The following is a 20,000-nucleotide window of genomic DNA, read 5'->3' on the forward strand; positions in this document are numbered from 1 at the left end:
TTATTATTATTATTATTATTATTATTATTATTATTATTATTATTATTATTACATGTATTAGTATTATTATTATACCAGTCATAGGAAATGTCATTATCCTTAATGATAGTTTATCATCCAAATGAGATCCAAATGATCCAGAAAGCCGCAAAACGCTTGGTCTTCAACCAGCCAAAATGTTCACGTTTCCCGGCTCTCCCCCGTTCTCCTCTCCCTCCATTGGCTCCCAGTTGCTGCCCTCACAGAGTACAAAACACTGATGTTGGCCTACAAAGCAACCAAAGGTATGACACCCCCATATCTTCAAGCCTGATCCAACCCTACAACCCCTCCCGCTCACTCAGATCAGCTAACACAGGGGAGCTGTCAGAACCTTCTCTAAAACACCCTGGACAACGCTCCACACGTCCTAGACTCTTCTCTCTTCTCTAAAACACCCTGGACAACGCTCCACACGTCCTAGACTCTTCTCTCTTCTCTAAAACACCCTGGACAACGCTCCACACGTCCTAGACTCTTCTCTCTTCTCTAAAACACCCTGGACAACGCTCCACATGTCCTAGACTCTTCACTCTACAATAGTCTACAGTTTTCTACGATGTAGAATGCATTTATATAATGTAATTTAAACATATTAAATAATTTACAGTTACACAGTGCTTTACATGAACAACAATAAACCAAGCAATAGCATTTAATGAAAATAGTACAAATGAGTAGAAACAAACAACACACATAATCCTGTAAGATACTAAATTACTAAAGTGATTAAAAACATACAAAACAAACTAGTTAAGATAATAATTAAATATATAATCAGGAGGGTAAATGAAGTGTATAGAGGTGTGTTTTATCCTGCATGGTTCTTTTTAAAGTTCATTTAAAAACATTAATCCTGGTGTCTCTATTTTAGGAAGGTCATTATATGTAGGTGAAAACACTCAGAAATAGATCTATATGTTTCATTCAGTGAAATTCGGCACTCGGTGCCGCGCTATGAGCTTGTAGATCATGAAAATATGTGTTACTCTTTATATATATATATTTTTAAAGCGAACATTTGTCAAATGTTTTGTTTCAGGGACCCCCAGAGTTACAAATGTTCACGTTATAAAATATATATTCAAAGATTTGCACACATTGTCAAGATTTAAAAAAAATAGCAGATCTACAAGCTCATCGCGCGGCACTCGGTGCCGCGCGATGAGCTTGTAGATCTGCTATTTTTGAATAGCTAAAGAAATCTAAAATGACAGAGATGCGTCCCCGGATTGAATGGGTTAAGGGGTCCAGGCCTGGACCGTCACGCTACGGCCCAGACCAAGGGATGTTTTATAATCATTATCAGATCAATATTAACACCATTAATCATCTCTGAATAGAATGATTTATTATGATGTCATGTTATAGTTTATGAGGTGATGAGTGTTGAGTGCTGCTCTGAGATCAGCTCACCTCTCTTGTTCAGAACATTGCGGTAGTAGATCTCACTGCTGGGTTTGCAGAATACCTCTCGTGCTGCTCTGAACACAGCCAGTTGGAAAGGATCTTTATTGATGCGCTCTGCGTTCTTCACACCAAACTCAGTGTATCCAACCCACTGATCTACTCTACTGTCCCACCTGAGGAACTCATCACCATCGAAATTCATTGACTGTATGTACTGTATGTCCTTCAGCTCACTGGAGTTAAACACACAGCGGGAAGCCAGATAGAACACATAGCCATCTGGAAATAGACAATAAAAAATGTCATTAATGTTCAGTTTTATTATCATCTGTATAATATCAACACTAGGCGAACTGCCCCCTATCGGCCAAATATGTCATTACATAAAGTCTAAAATAGGTTTGTGTGTGTGTGTGTGTGTGTGTGTGTGTGTGTGTGTGTGTGTGTGTGTGTGTGTGTGTGTGTGTGTGTGTGTGTGTGTGTGTGTGTGTGTGTGTGTGTGTGTGTGTGTGTGTGTGTGTGTGAGAGAGTGTGAGTGTGTGTGTGTGTGTGTGTGAGCCACAGCCACAGAGTAATAGGAGGAAGGCGGGGCTACTAGCAGCCAGTGGTGGAAAAAAGTACTCAAATGTTTTACAAGTAATTAAGTAAAAGTATCAATTCTGCAATATAGTAAAACTCTGTTACAAGTAAAAGTCCAGAATTCAAAATGTACTTGAGTAAAAGTACAAAAGTATTGGTATGAAAATATAATTTAAGTACCAAAAGTAAAAGTACTCATTATTGTGCAGAATGTCCCTTTCAAGTTTTCAAATGTATGAAAATCCTTATAGCAGATCCAATAGCAGATCTACTAGCTCACAATGCGTCGCATCACAACACATTGTGAGCTTGTAGATCTGCTATTTTCAAATGGCCAAAATGTATATAGGGCTGAAGTGGTTAATGTATGTTTTGTAATAATAATCAAAATCTACAAAGTAACTAAAGTTTTAAAGTAAATGTAGTGGAGTAAAAGTACAATATTTGGATCAGAGATGTAGTGGAGTAGAAGTAAAAGTATTGAAAACTGGGAAGACTGAAGTAAAGTACAAATACCTCAAAATTGTACTTAAGTACAGTACTTAAGTAAATCTACTCAGTTACTTTCCACCACTGCTAGCAGCCCACACACTGACTGCAAATCACTGTGAGAGACGAGGGAGCGTCTTCAGGTGAATGGGACAAGTGATTAAGAACCATTGGAAGCTAATTAAATAACAATAGAATAGTTAATGAGTGGGGCGGGGCCACTCAACCCCCCTCCTCCCCAAAGCTACATTTACAGCAGGAAGCCACATGGGAGGAGCTTCACACAACTGATTCAGTTGTGTGTGTTTATGTATGAAAAACATACTATATAGCCTACGTTAGTGTGTGTGTCTCATGTATGAAAAACATACTATATAGCCTACGTTAGTGTGTGTGTTCATGTATGAAAGACATACTATATAGCCTACGTTAGTGTGTGTGTTCATGTATGAAAAACATACTATATAGCCTACGTTAGTGTGTGTGTCTCATGTATGAAAAACATACTATATAGCCTACGTTAGTGTGTGTGTTCATGTATGAAAAACATACTATATAGCCTACGTTAGTGTGTGTGTTTATGTATGAAAAACATACTATATAGCCTACGTTAGTGTGTGTGTTCATGTATGAAAAACATACTATATAGCCTACGTTAGTGTGTGTGTTTATGTATGAAAAACATACTATATAGCCTACGTTAGTGTGTGTGTTCATGTATGAAAAACATACTATATAGCCTACGTTAGTGTGTGTGTTCATGTATGAAAAACATACTATATAGCCTACGTTAGTGTGTGTGTTCATGTATGAAAAACATACTATATAGCCTACGTTAGTGTGTGTGTGTGTGTGTTTATGTAGGAAAAACATACTATATAGCCTACGTTAGTGTGTGTGTGTGTTCATGTATGAAAAACATACTATATAGCCTACGTTAGTGTGTGTGTGTGTGTGTTTATGTAGGAAAAACATACTATATAGCCTACGTTAGTGTGTGTGTGTGTTCATGTATGAAAAACATACTATATAGCCTACGTTAGTGTGTGTGTTCATGTATGAAAAACATACTATATAGCCTACGTTAGTGTGTGTGTGTGTGTGTTTATGTAGGAAAAACATACTATATAGCCTACGTTAGTGTGTGTGTGTGTTCATGTATGAAAAACATACTATATAGCCTACGTTAGTGTGTGTGTGTGTGTGTGTTTATGTAGGAAAAACATACTATATAGCCTACGTTAGTGTGTGTGTGTGTTCATGTATGAAAAACATACTATATAGCCTACGTTAGTGTGTGTGTGTGTGTGTTTATGTAGGAAAAACATACTATATAGCCTACGTTAGTGTGTGTGTGTGTGTGTGTGTGTGTGTTCATGTATGAAAAACATACTATATAGCCTACGTTAGTGTGTGTGTCTCATGTATGAAAAACATACTATATAGCCTACATTAGTGTGTGTGCTCATGTATGAAAAACATACTATATAGCCTACATTAGTGTGTGTGCTCATGTATGAAAAACATACTATATAGCCTACATTAGTGTGTGTGCTCATGTATGAAAAACATACTATATAGCCTACGTTAGTGTGTGTGTCTCATGTATGAAAAACATACTATATATTCTACGTTAGTGTGTGTGCTCATGTATGAAAAACATACTATATAGCCTACGTTAGTGTGTGTGTCTCATGTATGAAAAACATACTATATAGCCTACGTTAGTGTGTGTGTCTCATGTATGTAAAACACACTATATAGCCTACGTTAGTGTGTGTGTGTCTCATGTATGAAAAACATACTATATAGCCTACGTTAGTGTGTGTGTCTCATGTATGTAAAACACACTATATAGCCTACGTTAGTGTGTGTGTTCATGTATGAAAAACATACTATATAGCCTACGTTAGTGTGTGTGTTCATGTATGAAAAACATACTATATAGCCTACGTTAGTGTGTGTGTGTCTCATGTATGAAAAACATACTATATAGCCTACGTTAGTGTGTGTGTCTCATGTATGTAAAACATACTATATAGCCTACGTTAGTGTGTGTGTCTCATGTATGTAAAACACACTATATAGCCTACGTTAGTGTGTGTGTGTCTCATGTATGTAAAACATACTATATAGCCTACGTTAGTGTGTGTGTGTCTCATTTATTCCCCCACCTAGCGTACATGTGAAACTCAGAGGTCACTCATTATCTAATGCATAGCACATTGTGAGCTTGTAGATCTGCTATTTTCAAATGGCCAAAATGTATATAGGGCTGAAGTGGTTAATGTATGTTTTGTAATAATAATCAGAGATGTAGTGGAGTAGAAGTAAAAGTATTGAAAACTGGAAATACTCAAGTAAAGTACAAATACCTCAAAATGTACTTAAGTACAGTACTTAAGTAAATCTACTCAGTTACTTTCCACCACTGCTAGCAGCCCACACATTGACTGCAACTCACTGTGAGAGACGAGGGAGCGTCTTCAGGTGAATGGGACAAGTGATTAAGAACCATTGGAAGCTAATTAAATAACAATAGAATAGTTAATGAGTGGGGCGGGGCCACTCAACCCCCCTCCTCCCCAAAGCTACATTTACAGCAGGAAGCCACATGGGAGGAGCTTCACACAACTGATTCAGTTGTGTGTGTTCATGTATGAAAGACATACTATATAGCCTACGTTAGTGTGTGTGTTCATGTATGAAAAACATACTATATAGCCTACGTTAGTGTGTGTGTTCATGTATGAAAAACATACTATATAGCCTACGTTAGTGTGTGTGTTTATGTATGAAAAACATACTATATAGCCTACGTTAGTGTGTGTGTTCATGTATGAAAAACATACTATATAGCCTACGTTAGTGTGTGTGTTCATGTATGAAAAACATACTATATAGCCTACATTAGTGTGTGTGCTCATGTATGAAAAACATACTATATAGCCTACGTTAGTGTGTGTGTCTCATGTATGAAAAACATACTATATATTCTACGTTAGTGTGTGTGCTCATGTATGAAAAACATACTATATAGCCTACGTTAGTGTGTGTGTCTCATGTATGAAAAACATACTATATAGCCTACGTTAGTGTGTGTGTCTCATGTATGTAAAACACACTATATAGCCTACGTTAGTGTGTGTGTGTCTCATGTATGAAAAACATACTATATAGCCTACGTTAGTGTGTGTGTCTCATGTATGTAAAACACACTATATAGCCTACGTTAGTGTGTGTGTTCATGTATGAAAAACATACTATATAGCCTACGTTAGTGTGTGTGTTCATGTATGAAAAACATACTATATAGCCTACGTTAGTGTGTGTGTGTCTCATGTATGAAAAACATACTATATAGCCTACGTTAGTGTGTGTGTCTCATGTATGTAAAACATACTATATAGCCTACGTTAGTGTGTGTGTCTCATGTATGTAAAACACACTATATAGCCTACGTTAGTGTGTGTGTGTCTCATGTATGAAAAACATACTATATAGCCTACGTTAGTGTGTGTGTCTCATGTATGTAAAACATACTATATAGCCTACGTTAGTGTGTGTGTCTCATGTATGTAAAACACACTATATAGCCTACGTTAGTGTGTGTGTGTCTCATGTATGTAAAACATACTATATAGCCTACGTTAGTGTGTGTGTTCATGTATGAAAAACATACTATATAGCCTACGTTAGTGTGTGTGTTTATGTATGAAAAACATACTATATAGCCTACGTTAGTGTGTGTGTTCATGTATGAAAAACATACTATATAGCCTACGTTAGTGTGTGTGTTCATGTATGAAAAACATACTATATAGCCTACGTTAGTGTGTGTGTCTCATGTATGAAAAACATACTATATAGCCTACATTAGTGTGTGTGCTCATGTATGAAAAACATACTATATAGCCTACATTAGTGTGTGTGCTCATGTATGAAAAACATACTATATAGCCTACATTAGTGTGTGTGCTCATGTATGAAAAACATACTATATAGCCTACGTTAGTGTGTGTGTCTCATGTATGAAAAACATACTATATATTCTACGTTAGTGTGTGTGCTCATGTATGAAAAACATACTATATAGCCTACGTTAGTGTGTGTGTCTCATGTATGAAAAACATACTATATAGCCTACGTTAGTGTGTGTGTCTCATGTATGTAAAACACACTATATAGCCTACGTTAGTGTGTGTGTGTCTCATGTATGAAAAACATACTATATAGCCTACGTTAGTGTGTGTGTCTCATGTATGTAAAACACACTATATAGCCTACGTTAGTGTGTGTGTTCATGTATGAAAAACATACTATATAGCCTACGTTAGTGTGTGTGTTCATGTATGAAAAACATACTATATAGCCTACGTTAGTGTGTGTGTGTCTCATGTATGAAAAACATACTATATAGCCTACGTTAGTGTGTGTGTCTCATGTATGTAAAACATACTATATAGCCTACGTTAGTGTGTGTGTCTCATGTATGTAAAACACACTATATAGCCTACGTTAGTGTGTGTGTGTCTCATGTATGAAAAACATACTATATAGCCTACGTTAGTGTGTGTGTCTCATGTATGTAAAACATACTATATAGCCTACGTTAGTGTGTGTGTCTCATGTATGTAAAACACACTATATAGCCTACGTTAGTGTGTGTGTGTCTCATGTATGTAAAACATACTATATAGCCTACGTTAGTGTGTGTGTGTCTAATTTATTCCCCCACCTAGCGTACATGTGAAACTCAGAGGTCACTCATTATCTAATGCATAGCACATTGTGAGCTTGTAGATCTGCTATTTTCAAATGGCCAAAATGTATATAGGGCTGAAGTGGTTAATGTATGTTTTGTAATAATAATCAGAGATGTAGTGGAGTAGAAGTAAAAGTATTGAAAACTGGAAATACTCAAGTAAAGTACAAATACCTCAAAATGTACTTAAGTACAGTACTTAAGTAAATCTACTCAGTTACTTTCCACCACTGCTAGCAGCCCACACACTGACTGCAAATCACTGTGAGAGACGAGGGAGCGTCTTCAGGTGAATGGGACAAGTGATTAAGAACCATTGGAAGCTAATTAAATAACAATAGAATAGTTAATGAGTGGGGCGGGGCCACTCAACCCTCCTCCTCCCCAAAGCTACATTTACAGCAGGAAGCCACATGGGAGGAGCTTCACACAACTGATTCAGTTGTGTGTGTTCATGTATGAAAAACATACTATATAGCCTACGTTAGTGTGTGTGTCTCATGTATGTAAAACATACTATAGCCTACGTTAGTGTGTGTGTTCATGTATGAAAGACATACTATATAGCCTACGTTAGTGTGTGTGTCTCATGTATGTAAAACATACTATAGCCTACGTTAGTGTGTGTGTTCATGTATGAAAAACATACTATATAGCCTACGTTAGTGTGTGTGTTCATGTATGTAAAACATACTATATAGCCTACGTTAGTGTGTGTGTGTCTCATGTATGAAAAACATACTATATAGCCTACGTTAGTGTGTGTGTCTCATGTATGAAAAACATACTATATAGCCTACGTTAGTGTGTGTGTTCATGTATGAAAAACATACTATATAGCCTACGTTAGTGTGTGTGTTCATGTATGTAAAACATACTATATAGCCTACGTTAGTGTGTGTGTTCATGTATGAAAAACATACTATATAGCCTACATTAGTGTGTGTGTTCATGTATGAAAAACATACTATATAGCCTACGTTAGTGTGTGTGTTCATGTATGAAAAACATACTATATAGCCTACATTAGTGTGTGTGTTTATGTATGAAAAACATACTATATAGCCTACATTAGTGTGTGTCTCATGTATTCCCCCTTTTATCCTTATCCTTATCCCCCGCCTAGCGTACATGTGAAACTCAGAGGTCACTCATTATCATATGAAAAAGACTATTGAAGTCCATATCTGAACTGCAGCTCTCAATGCAATCTCTATGAGAGGCATTGTAAAATACCGTCATTTCACTGGTTAACTACTGAGGCTGTAGCGATTTATTTTGTGTTCTAATAATCTGTCCCATTTTTTAATTTGTCCTTTTTAATGTCCCATATCTTTCATCTCGATATACTACCCACAATATACTATAATATACTCCATCAGTATGTCAAAACCGCTAGCATCGGAGAAGTGATCGCATGGTATATACGTCACGGACGCATCCCTTGAGGTTTTCAATACCCAGAAAACTGGCGAAAGTGGCCGTTTTCAATAGGTTTTGGTCATTATCTCTGGAACAGAAGGTCCAATCTGCTCAGTTCAAAGCTTGTTGGATGCGTGACTTTGAGGACATTAAGCACGCAATTACACATTTTCTGGTTATTTTTTTCTTTAGGGGAGGCGAGATCTTAGTTGGGCAGGCGACCGCCTCTCCTGCCTCTACAGTGGGTACGCCACTGGTCGGCGCTCGGCGCTCGTAAAGACAGTGATGTCACTGAAATGCGACAACTTGTCTGTCTGCTGTCTACCCTCTGCTGTGTTAACATTATGGGTAACTTGTTAAAGTGGCAAATTAAATGTGAAACACATCAACTATTAAGAAAACAAGAAGATATGTTGACAAAGACACTCCATACATTTGGAAACATATTTTTATTTAAATCAATATCGTCTTCAGTTAATGCAGGATCATTTTAAAAGTAGGCTAACTTTCATATCCTCTCATAGGGAATGCATTGGCAGCTGCAGTTCATCGTTCTAACGGACCTCGAGTAGCGGCGCTGTCTCAAAAGTGGGCGTGAAATTTGTAGTCCCCGTGTGTCTCTATTCATGTTTACTAAAAATACATATTATTTAGTAGATGTCACCATAAAAAACATAAATGCTTAATATACATGTTTAACCCATTTAGCACAGCACTCGGTGCCGCGCTATGAGCTTGTAGATCTGCTATTTTTGAACAGCCAAAGAAATCTAAAATGACATATATGTGTTCCTGGATTGAATGGGTTAAACATTTTCATTCATGTTAAATATATTCAACAGTTTTAGTTAATAACTATTGTGTTCATAGTATTCATGTACCTTTCACTGGTGGTTTCTTCAAGGCAGTGAGAACGATGTCCAGTTGGCCTTTACAGTAGTGCTGATCACCCACAGCTACTGCATAACCTCCTGGCCCCCAGGTGATTGGATCTACAAACGAAGGCTGAGGCTCCACCATCTTCCCTTTGTTGTAGTCTGCGTACACCAACACTTCACCATCCAGTGCATGCATCCACTCTTTATATGAGTCTTTAACTGTGTCTGAACAGCCAAGGACTTTAATGTTCTCATGGAACACTGGAAATAAAACAAAGACGACATTAAATTCAACAACAAACTTCATCATCATCATCATCTGCTTCATCATCATCATCATCATCATCATCATCATCATCATCATCATGTTAAACAGTCATATTTGGTTCTAAAGTTGAATATTAGAAGTATCTTCCTGTCAAACATTTTATTCAACAGATTTAAATGTTTTTATAATATTATGAAACAGATTCATAATGATTTATTTCAGGATGTGAACATAACATTATATAATATAATGTAATATAATATACAGTGGTGGAAAAAGTACTCATATTTTTTACATAAATAATAGTATCAATACTGCAAGTAGCCTATAAGTCCAGATTATTATTTTTTTTGAGTAAAAGTACAAAAGTATTGGTATCAAAATGTACTTAAAGTACCAAAAGTAGAAAGTACTCATTATGCAGAATGTCCCTATTCACAAGTTTTCAAATGTATAAACATCATCTCAAAATAGCAATTGCGGTGCGACGCATTGTGAGCTTGTAGCTCTGCTATTTTCTAATGGTCTAAATGTATATAGAGTTGAAGTGTATGTTTTGTAATCAAAATCTACAAAATAACTAGTAACTTAAGTTTTCAAATAATTGTAGTGGAGTAAAAGTATAATATTTGCCTCTGAAATGTAGTGGAGTAGAAGTAAAAATAGTGAAAATTGTACTTAAAGGTAGGGTAAGTGATTTTCTTTGGTTAAAATAAGTGTTATATAGCTCTCTATTCTGATAGTACTCATTGCTATAGAGTGTTTGTTCAGTAAAAGGAGTCTCCTTGTCTCTCCAGCTCTTTATAAAACAGAAAATGCATTTTCGTTTCAGTTTCAGTTTCATTTCCAAGTTTATCCAATCAGGATAGAGAACTCAATCAGGATATAGATTAAACAAGTGAAATTGGTGATGACACTAAGAAATGAGCAGGCAAAATTGGAACTGGAACACTATAAAAATGAAGCTTAAAAATGGGTACTTTCTCCTGATTGGCTGAGATTTTGACACCTACCGGAAAATGTATTTTCTGTTTATTAAAGAGCTGGAGAGACGGGGAGACTCCTGTTACTGAACAAACACTCTATAGCAATGATTACTATCACAATATAGTGCTTTAACCTTAAAAATATCACTTACCCTAACTTTAAAGGGATATTTCACTTTCAAAAAAACTTTTGGTCATTGTATCGTCTACTCCGGCTTTTGTGAGCCCCCCAGACAGTTTTTAAGTTGCTTGATTCAGTATTTAGATATTTTTTATATATTTTTTGGATAATGAAAATAATTAAATACAAAAATAAATAAATAAATAATAATCGAAAAAACACGGCCCCCTCACGTATTAGGAGGGCAGGGTGAGTCAGCAGAACCAAGGACGGGTGTTTTTGATGAATCTAACAGGTTAAAAATTGAGTTTGAAGTTATAATGGGTTTGTATAGGAAGGGGGAGTGTCTGATAAAATTATTATCAAATATCTAAATACTAAATCAAGCAACTTAAAAACTGTCTGGGGGTCTCACAAAAGCCTGAGTAGACGATAAAATGACCCAAAGAGAAATATCCCTTTAAGTACAGTACTTGAGTAAATTGTTGAACATATGGAAATGTATTAGAATGTAATTTATGTTGAACAGCTCACTTTAGGATATAGGCTTTACATTATTTTATCACTTGATTTGCCTAAATAAAGAATATGATATTGACTGACAGGTTGAAATGACTGCTGAGCTGCACTGGAGGGCTTACAGCAGGCAGAGACCTTTTGTGGTTTGTCCCAAGATTTGATAGATTTAATGCAAACGTGAATCATTTGATAGGCTGAGGGAGGCTGAGGGAGACTGAGGGAGACTGAGGGAGGCTGAGGGAGACTGAGGGAGACTGAGGGAGGCTGAGGGAGGCTGAGGGAGACTGAGGGAGACTGAGGGAGACTGAGGGAGACTGAGGGAGGCTGAGGGAGACTGAGGGAGACTGAGGGAGGCTGAGGGAGACTGAGGGAGACTGAGGGAGGCTGAGGGAGACTGAGGGAGGCTGAGGGAGACTGAGGGAGGCTGAGGGAGACTGAGGGAGGCTGAGGGAGGCTGAGGGAGACTGAGGGAGACTGAGGGAGGCTGAGGGAGGCGCGAGGAGGCGCGAGGAGGCGCGAGAGGCGCGAGGAGGCTTTTGGACACAGAGAGGCTTTTGGACACAGGGGGCCCTTTGGGCCCTTTGAGCTCTTTGGGCTCTTTGGGCTCTTAGGTTTTTGGGGCTTCTTCTCCTGCACCTTATTCAGATGTTAAACAGTCATGGCTCCACATGGAGGAAGGTAAAAAATTACTTAAATTAAAAAAAGGGAAAATACTCTATTTTGAGATTAAACCTATTTGGTGTTTATTAATAATTATTATAACTATAAATAATAAATAATATTAATAATTTGTATTATACATTTTTGGAACTACCAAATTTAGACTGGCCTGTATTTCAGGCTGAATGAGATCTAAATGGAACCTCCTCCTTTTTAATCTAAATTCTAAATTAGTTTAGGACAAGCCTAAATTAAGGCATTTGTAAATCTGACCAGACAGACATGAAACATTCCTAGATTTCATTTCTATTTGTATATAGTATTTGTATTTTGTATTGTTAAATACACATCTGTAATCCCACTATGAACTGAGCAAATAAAGGGAAGCTTTTAATCTTCCAAAAAGCCTCATTTTCTGAGTTAGTGCTATAGAGATAAATAGACTAGGGTTTTCTTCTGAAGGACATTGCCACGCCCTTGGTGAGTATGGGAATTTCAAACTTACAGCTGATACATTACTGATATAATACACACCTCATTCAGGTAGAGATCTGTAGCTGATGCAATGATTGATGCAATGACTTGTGAGCAATGACTTTATGCTCTGATTATGTGCAGTGGTTTGGCATGATGGTATAAATGTAAATATGTTTTGCATGGTTTGGCTCGCTATCCCTGTGTGAAGTGGTAGGCATAAGCCTGCTAATGGGGTCGAGTTTGCTCTGAAATCACCATGGTGGTGAATATGTTGTTCCTCCATCGCCACTGGTAAAATGCAGTTTTTTATACGTTTTTATAATTGACGCTTCTGTGTATAACCCGTTCAAAAGGTCCCTGAGGTTCTGGGATCTCCTGTCTGTAATCACACCGCTCCCAACAAGGTTTTGTGTGTGTGTGTGTGTGTGTGTGTGTGTGTGTGTGTGTGTGTGTGTGTGTGTGTGTGTGTGTGTGCGTGTGCGTGTGTGTGTGCTATACCGCTTGACAGTGATGAGCTGTGGATTCTTGAACTAGGGGGGCTATATTTTCTGTTGTCACGCATGTGCACATAGCCAATCAGCTCAGTGCTAGTTGAAATACTGTTCAACATGTGATTTTTAATGTAATTATATCTTATTATTTAGTTGCATTGTTAATTTGTTGTTTTTATTTTTGTTTCAATGAATTAATTATTTTATTTTCCTTTTAGTTTTATATAAAAGCCCTTTACATAGACTCACCCACACATAAGTACTTAAAATAATCAGACAACTTGTCTTTGTCTTGTCTCAGAGAACTGGGTCCTCTTCTAAGCGATCCCCTTCACACTCTGCAGTGCAGAGACTGTTGTCTCTCATTGTGAGAGGAATGTAACACATTCAATTCAAGTCCATGGCTTTTATCGAGTAGCCTAAAGTTATGCAAAGCAGCCAGGTAGACGCTATTGAGAACGGCTCGCCACTGACGGCGCGAACCTTGAGAGGCTATTGTTTAAACTTTAAGGCGTTAAAGACCGCAGCTGACGGTGCGTGCTCGCGCGTGCATGTGGAGCTCCCAGCCCCCCAGCCCCCATAGCGCCAGAACTAAGGGGTCGCCGACCCCCATAGCACCCCCTACAGCTAATAATAATAACACTATGAATAAACTGTATGTATATTTGATATATCAATATAACAGTATGTTATTCAGTATATAATCGACAGACATAATGTTTATTTATATTGATAACAATATAGATATACATTTCATATATCAATATATATATAGAATGTATTTATAACAATATAAATATACACATATGTTTTAATAATATAAATATAACATTATAAATATCCATATATAAAAAGAGTACATCTAAGAATGCATATTTTATATAATAAGAGTAGATTTATAACAGTATCTTTAATATAATAACATAAATATAATGTACTTACTTCCTGGGATCGCTTTGACATGAAGTACAGAGGAGAGGATGAGGAGGGTGGCTGTAATCTTCATCATCACTGATCAGAACTGAACTGAATTTAACAGATCAGAATAAACAGATGAGAATAAACAGATGAGAATAAACAGATGAGAATAAACAGATGAGAATAAACAGAAGAGAATAAACATAAGAGACTTGAGTACAGGTATTTAGTTACTTTCCACCACTGCTTGTGAACATCTATAATAATGCACTTTATCTGACAACGCATCCTGTACTACTTGAAAGCAATACTGCACTTTATACACAACTCACTTTAGTATACACATGTGACCCACCACTAGCCTGGTAAACCCTCCCTCCGGAAATCTCATTTCCATTTGATTTCAGGAGTGAGTCTGGCCTGATCGCCCATTCTGCAATATTGGCTGTGTACACCAACGGACGAGCCTATCAGCGTCGTCGCACATCGTTCAGTGATTGACAGCGACAGTTGGCCAATCAGGTGGCGAGTTCGAGTGAGCCCGAATGGCACCGAGTGCAGCCTGAATGCAGCCGACAAAACACGAACGGCAGCCATCTTTTCTGTCCGCTATATTCTCCGCTATTTTTTTACTTCAAAAAGCTCTCAAACTTCTATTTTGAGGCACGGAATTTACTTATAAGATATCGTTTGGATAGAATTTAGTTGTTTAACTTCATATATGTGGTCAATTGATCATGACAGAGCCTATTTAAAAATAACATTTCAGAGAACCGGCCGGGGCGGGCAGTGACACACATGTATCCGAATAAGGCAACCTATTTTGGGCATGGCCGTCTCAAAAGTCCTGTTGCGTCACATAGCTTGGAGGTGGTAAAAATCAACTGCTGATTGGCTGAAGGGGAAAAACGATCATTGGCTGAAGGGGTTGTTAGTCAACGGTGTTACTCCCGCCCAACTCCAGCCCACAGCCAATATTGCAGAATGGGCGATCAGGCCAGACTCACTCCTGAAATCAAATGGAAATGAGATTTCCGGAGGGAGGGTTTACCAGGCTAACCCACCACGACACAGAGCCTGTTATTGTTAATGTTTTCATTTTAGTTTTTTCATGTCATATGAAAGCAGGAATCATAACTACACATTGACATGTTGTCATGTCATATGAAAGCAGGAATCATAACTACACATTGACATGTTGTCACGTCATATGAAAGCAGGAATCATAACTACACATTGACATGTTGTCATGTCATATGAAAGCAGGGAATCATAGCTACACATTGACATGTTGGTTGTAAAGTTTGACCCACCAGTTTAGGAGATATGGCTTATAGAGTGATGTGTAACAGAGATACAGCGAGCTGAATAAACAGAACCTGAAAGGTTCACTTCTGTGATCTGTGACATTTTAACACCTATCCCAGAATGCATTGCTTGAAAGGTGGGGGTCTGAGAGGGCCCAGGTAGATGACTAGTACAGCCACCACAATGTGATGGATAAAAGTAGGTGTGGCCATTTTAATGGCCAGGAGTAGTTTTATACTAAAAACTAAGGGTTGGAATGGATTCAGGACCCCTGAAAACCTATAATTAGACATCCCACAAGTTCATTTTGGCCAATTTGAATTGTTCCAGGTTTTTCCCCAGGCCCTCCGGGTACCCCAACTTTGATTGGCTCCCACAAAGTATCCCAAGGGAGTTGGGTTGGAACAAATTGAGAGGTGTTTGTAGACACCTTTATGAACATGTTTGTGAAGAAAGCTAGTGGTAAGCATTTATTTTACAGATTGGTCAGACATTAGGCTAACTTTCCCTAACTAATTATCTAACCCAGTGCACAATACTACTATTAATAAAATAACACATTTAGCTCCTACTAGTGTTGTTAGGTAGAGTAAACCTGACTCTAGAACTACCAGAAGGGCCCTGATCATATGGGCTTAAATGACACAACACACTGTGTGTGTGTGTGTGTGTGTGTGTGTGTGTGTGTGTGTGTGTGTGTGTGTGTGTGTGTGTGTGTGTGTGTGTGTGTGTGTGTGTGTGTGTGTGTTCAGCGTCGCTGGTAAAATGCTGTTCATGTTCATTAAACATCAATCTAAGCCTCATTACATCTCACCGCTGACACCATCAAATGTCTTTAAAAACACACTGGTCATGTGATCAAAGTGTCACATGAGAAGGATGCGTGTGTGTGTGTGTGTGTGTGTGTGTGTGTGTGTGTGTGTGTGTGTGTGTGTGTGTGTGTGTGTGTGTGTGTGTGTGTGTGTGTGTGTGTGTGATTGTGTGTGTGTGTGTGTGTGTGTGTGTGCGTGCGTGCGTGCGTGCGTGCGTGCGTGCGTGCGTGCGTGCGTGCGTGCGTGCGTGCGTGCGTGTATGAATAAACTGTATGTATATTTGATATATCAATACAACAGTACGTTATTCAGTATATAATCAACAGACATAATGTTTATTTATATTAATAACAATATAGATATATATTTCATTTATCAAAAGATACAGATAATGTATGTATAACAATATAACTATACTGTATGTTTTAATAATATAAATATAACAATATAAATATACTCTAATATATTACAGATAAGAATAAACAGATGAGAATAAACAGATCAGAATAAACAAATCAGAATAAACAGACCAGAATAAACTGATGTTTACCTCAAGAGAAGTTCTGGAGTCTGAAAGAGAATGAAGGAGGACTCGTTTTATAGTTTAGAAGAATCAGCCAATCAGATTAAAGATATGATGTTACATCATCTGTTTCCAGAAAGACGACAGTGTGGATTATTGCACATAATCATGTATATAGCTGCTGTTTATGAACCTTATGTCTCCTTATGTACATACTGTACCTTATGCACCTTATATCTCCTCATATACACACTGTACCTTATGCACCTTATGTCTCCTTATGTACATACTGTATCTTATGCATCTTATGTCTAACCTCATGTACATACTGTATCTTATGCACCTTATGTCTCCTTATGTACATAATGTACCTTATGCACCTTATGTCTCCTCATGTACACACTGTACCTTATGCACCTTATGTCTCCTTATGTACATACTGTACCTTATGCATCTTATGTCTAACCTCATGTACATACTGTATCTTATGCACTTTATGTCTCCTTATGTACATAATGAACCTTATGCACCTTATGTCTCCTCATGTACAAACTGTACCTTATGCACCTTATGTTTCCTCATGTACACACTGTATCTTATGCACCTTATGTCTCCTTATGTACATACTGTATCTTATGCACCTTATGTCTCCTTATGTACATGCTGTACCTTATGCGCCTTATGTCTAACCTAATGCACATACTGTACCTTATATACCTTATGTCTAACCTCAAGTACATAATGTACCTTATGTCTCCTCATGTACATACTGTACCTTATGCACCTAATTTCTAACCCAGGGGTCATCAATATGTCCGTACACGGACAAATGTGTCCGTGTCAAATTCTTCATTTACACACCATTATAATGTTCTCTACTACGACACTATATATGACACATTAGGAGTCCTACTAGTGGTTCTCAAATGTTTTATTTGCAAGGACCCCCATAACTCTGAGAGTGTACAAATGGAACCAAATGGACCCGTAAATATCTGGTCACTTCAGAAGAGAAAACCCAAATAAAATGCTCTCCACTCCACTGGTCTACTCTGCACATATGTATTATTATGCAGGGTGACAAGGGGGTGTGGTCTCTGAAGACCATATTCACACGGCGGCCATTTTATTATTAAATTAATGAAATGCCACCCCGTTTCTTCAATGCAAAATGACAAAATGGCCGCCATGTGAATATGCTCTATTATTTCCAATTCCATAGTGTAAAATAATACCAGTCAGAGTTCCATAGTTTTTGTGTCCACCCCCTCCCCTCCCCCCCCCCTTGTGACAAAATATTGCCCCCCCTCCTGACAGAGGCTAAAATCGTGTGTGTGTGTGTGTGTGTGTGTGTGTGTGTGTGTGTGTGTGTGTGTGTGTGTGTGTGTGTGTTCAGCGTCGCTGGTAAAATGCTGTTCATGTTCATTAAACATCAATCTAAGCCTCATTACATCTCACTGCTGAAACCATCAAATGTCTTTAAAAACACACTGGTCATGTGATCAAAGTGTCACATGAGAGGTGTGTGTGTGTGTGTGTGTGTGTGTGTGTGTGTGTGTGTGTGTGTGTGTGTGTGTGTGTGTGTGTGTGTGTGTGTGTGTGTGTGTCACAGGTCATTTGTTTGTATTGTGCAGTGTTCATATTTGGTTTTATATAATAACAGTATATATAAATGTATATATTATATAATAACATAAATATAATGTACTTACTTCCTGGGATCGCTTTGACATGAAGTACAGAGGAGAGGATGATGAGGGTGGCTGTAATCTTCATCAACAATGATCAAAACTAAACCGAATTTAATAGATCAGAATAAACAGATGAGAATAAACAGATGAGAATAAACAGATGAGAATAAACAGATCAGAATAAACAGATCAGATTAAACAGATCAGAATAAACAGATCAGAATAAACAGATAAGAATAAACAGATCAGAATAAACAGATCAGAATAAACACATGTTTACCTCAAGAGAAGTTCTGGAGTCTGAAAGAGAATGAAGGAGGAATCGTTTTATAGTTTAGAAGAATCAGCCAATCAGATAAAAGATATGATGTTGCATCATCTGTTTCCAGAAAGACGACAGTCTGGATTATTGCACATATGTATATAGCTGCTGCTTATGCATCTTATGTCTCCTTATGTACATACTGTACCTTATGCACCTCATGTCTCCTCATGTACATACTGAACCTTATGCACCTTATGTTTAACCTAATGCACATAGGCTACTGTACCTTATGCACCTTATATCTAACCTCATGTACATACTGTACCTTGTGTACCTTATATCTAACCTCATATACATACTGTACCTTATGCACTATATGTTTAACCTAATGCACATACTGTACCTTATGCACTTTATGTTTAACCTAATGTACATACTGTACCTTATGCACCTTGTGTCTATACAGTACCAGATAGATAAGATATGTGTATTTACTTTATGTAAATATCTACAGACAGACAGACAGACAGAAATAGATATATATAGAAAACTTTGGTTACTAGTTACTATGCAGATATAAAGTATTACATTTTAAAACATACATTAAAGGTGTGAAGAGTGTTTGTTCAGTAAAAGGAGTCTCCATGTCTCTCCAGCTCTTTAAAAAACAGAAAATACATTTTCAGTGCTCTCTCCTGATTGGCTTAAATGTTGTCACCTACCTGAACATGTACTAAATTGTGTTTACTAAAGAGCTGTAGACCCATGTGACCGAACAAAGGCTCTGTATATGATTACTATCACAATATACTACTTTAACCTTTTAACAAAAACAAATATATATATATATCACTTACTTACCTTTAACCACTTTAGCCCTATATAGGCTATTAGAAAATAGCAGATCTACAAGCTCACAACGGGTCGCATCGCGACGCATTGTGAGCTTGTAGATCTGATATTTTAAAAAAATTTAATGCTTTTACTTTTGATACTTTAAGTATATTTTGATGCCAATACGTTTTGTACTTTTACTCAAGTAACATTTTGAACACAGGCCTTTTACGTGTAACAGAGTATTTTATATTGTGGTATTGCTACTTTTACTTCAGTAAAATATCTGAGTACTTCAATCCACCACTGGACAGTATTGATACTTTTACTCAAGTAAAACTAATGCGAGTACTTTTTCCACCATGCGGCTCTCTCTCACATACGTTGCTTCATCACATACGTCATGACGTCAGCACGTACGTTTACGCTCTGCGTCATTCAAGATGGCGGCGCCCTCGGAGGTGGTTCTGGTGTCGCTTGGTGAGAGGTTTCCTTCATCAAACATCAACCCTCTGCACGCGCTGGCCGACAGGAAGAGCTTTAAT

General features: G+C 37.6%; 1 protein-coding gene across 2 annotated transcripts in view; it reads right to left on the minus strand.

Annotated features, from left to right (window-relative positions):
• LOC308089524 (H-2 class II histocompatibility antigen, E-S beta chain-like) overlaps positions 1-20,000 on the minus strand; it is a 136,599-nt gene that overhangs the window by 48,298 nt on the left and 68,301 nt on the right. Inside the window, exon 1 of one of the 2 annotated variants that reach the window (XM_080434302.1) lies at positions 14,047-14,135. The exons of the other annotated variant lie outside the window; for it this stretch is intronic. Coding sequence (XP_080290428.1) covers positions 14,047-14,113 — 67 coding nt within the window. The 5' untranslated portion in view covers positions 14,114-14,135. Of the gene's footprint in view, positions 1-14,046; positions 14,136-20,000 lie in introns of those variants that run through there. 2 annotated transcript variants of the gene reach the window in all.

Source organism: Gymnoscopelus braueri, assembly GCF_963280865.1.
Source record: "Gymnoscopelus braueri genome assembly, chromosome: 7".
In the NCBI taxonomy this organism is placed as follows: Eukaryota; Metazoa; Chordata; class Actinopteri; order Myctophiformes; family Myctophidae; genus Gymnoscopelus; species Gymnoscopelus braueri.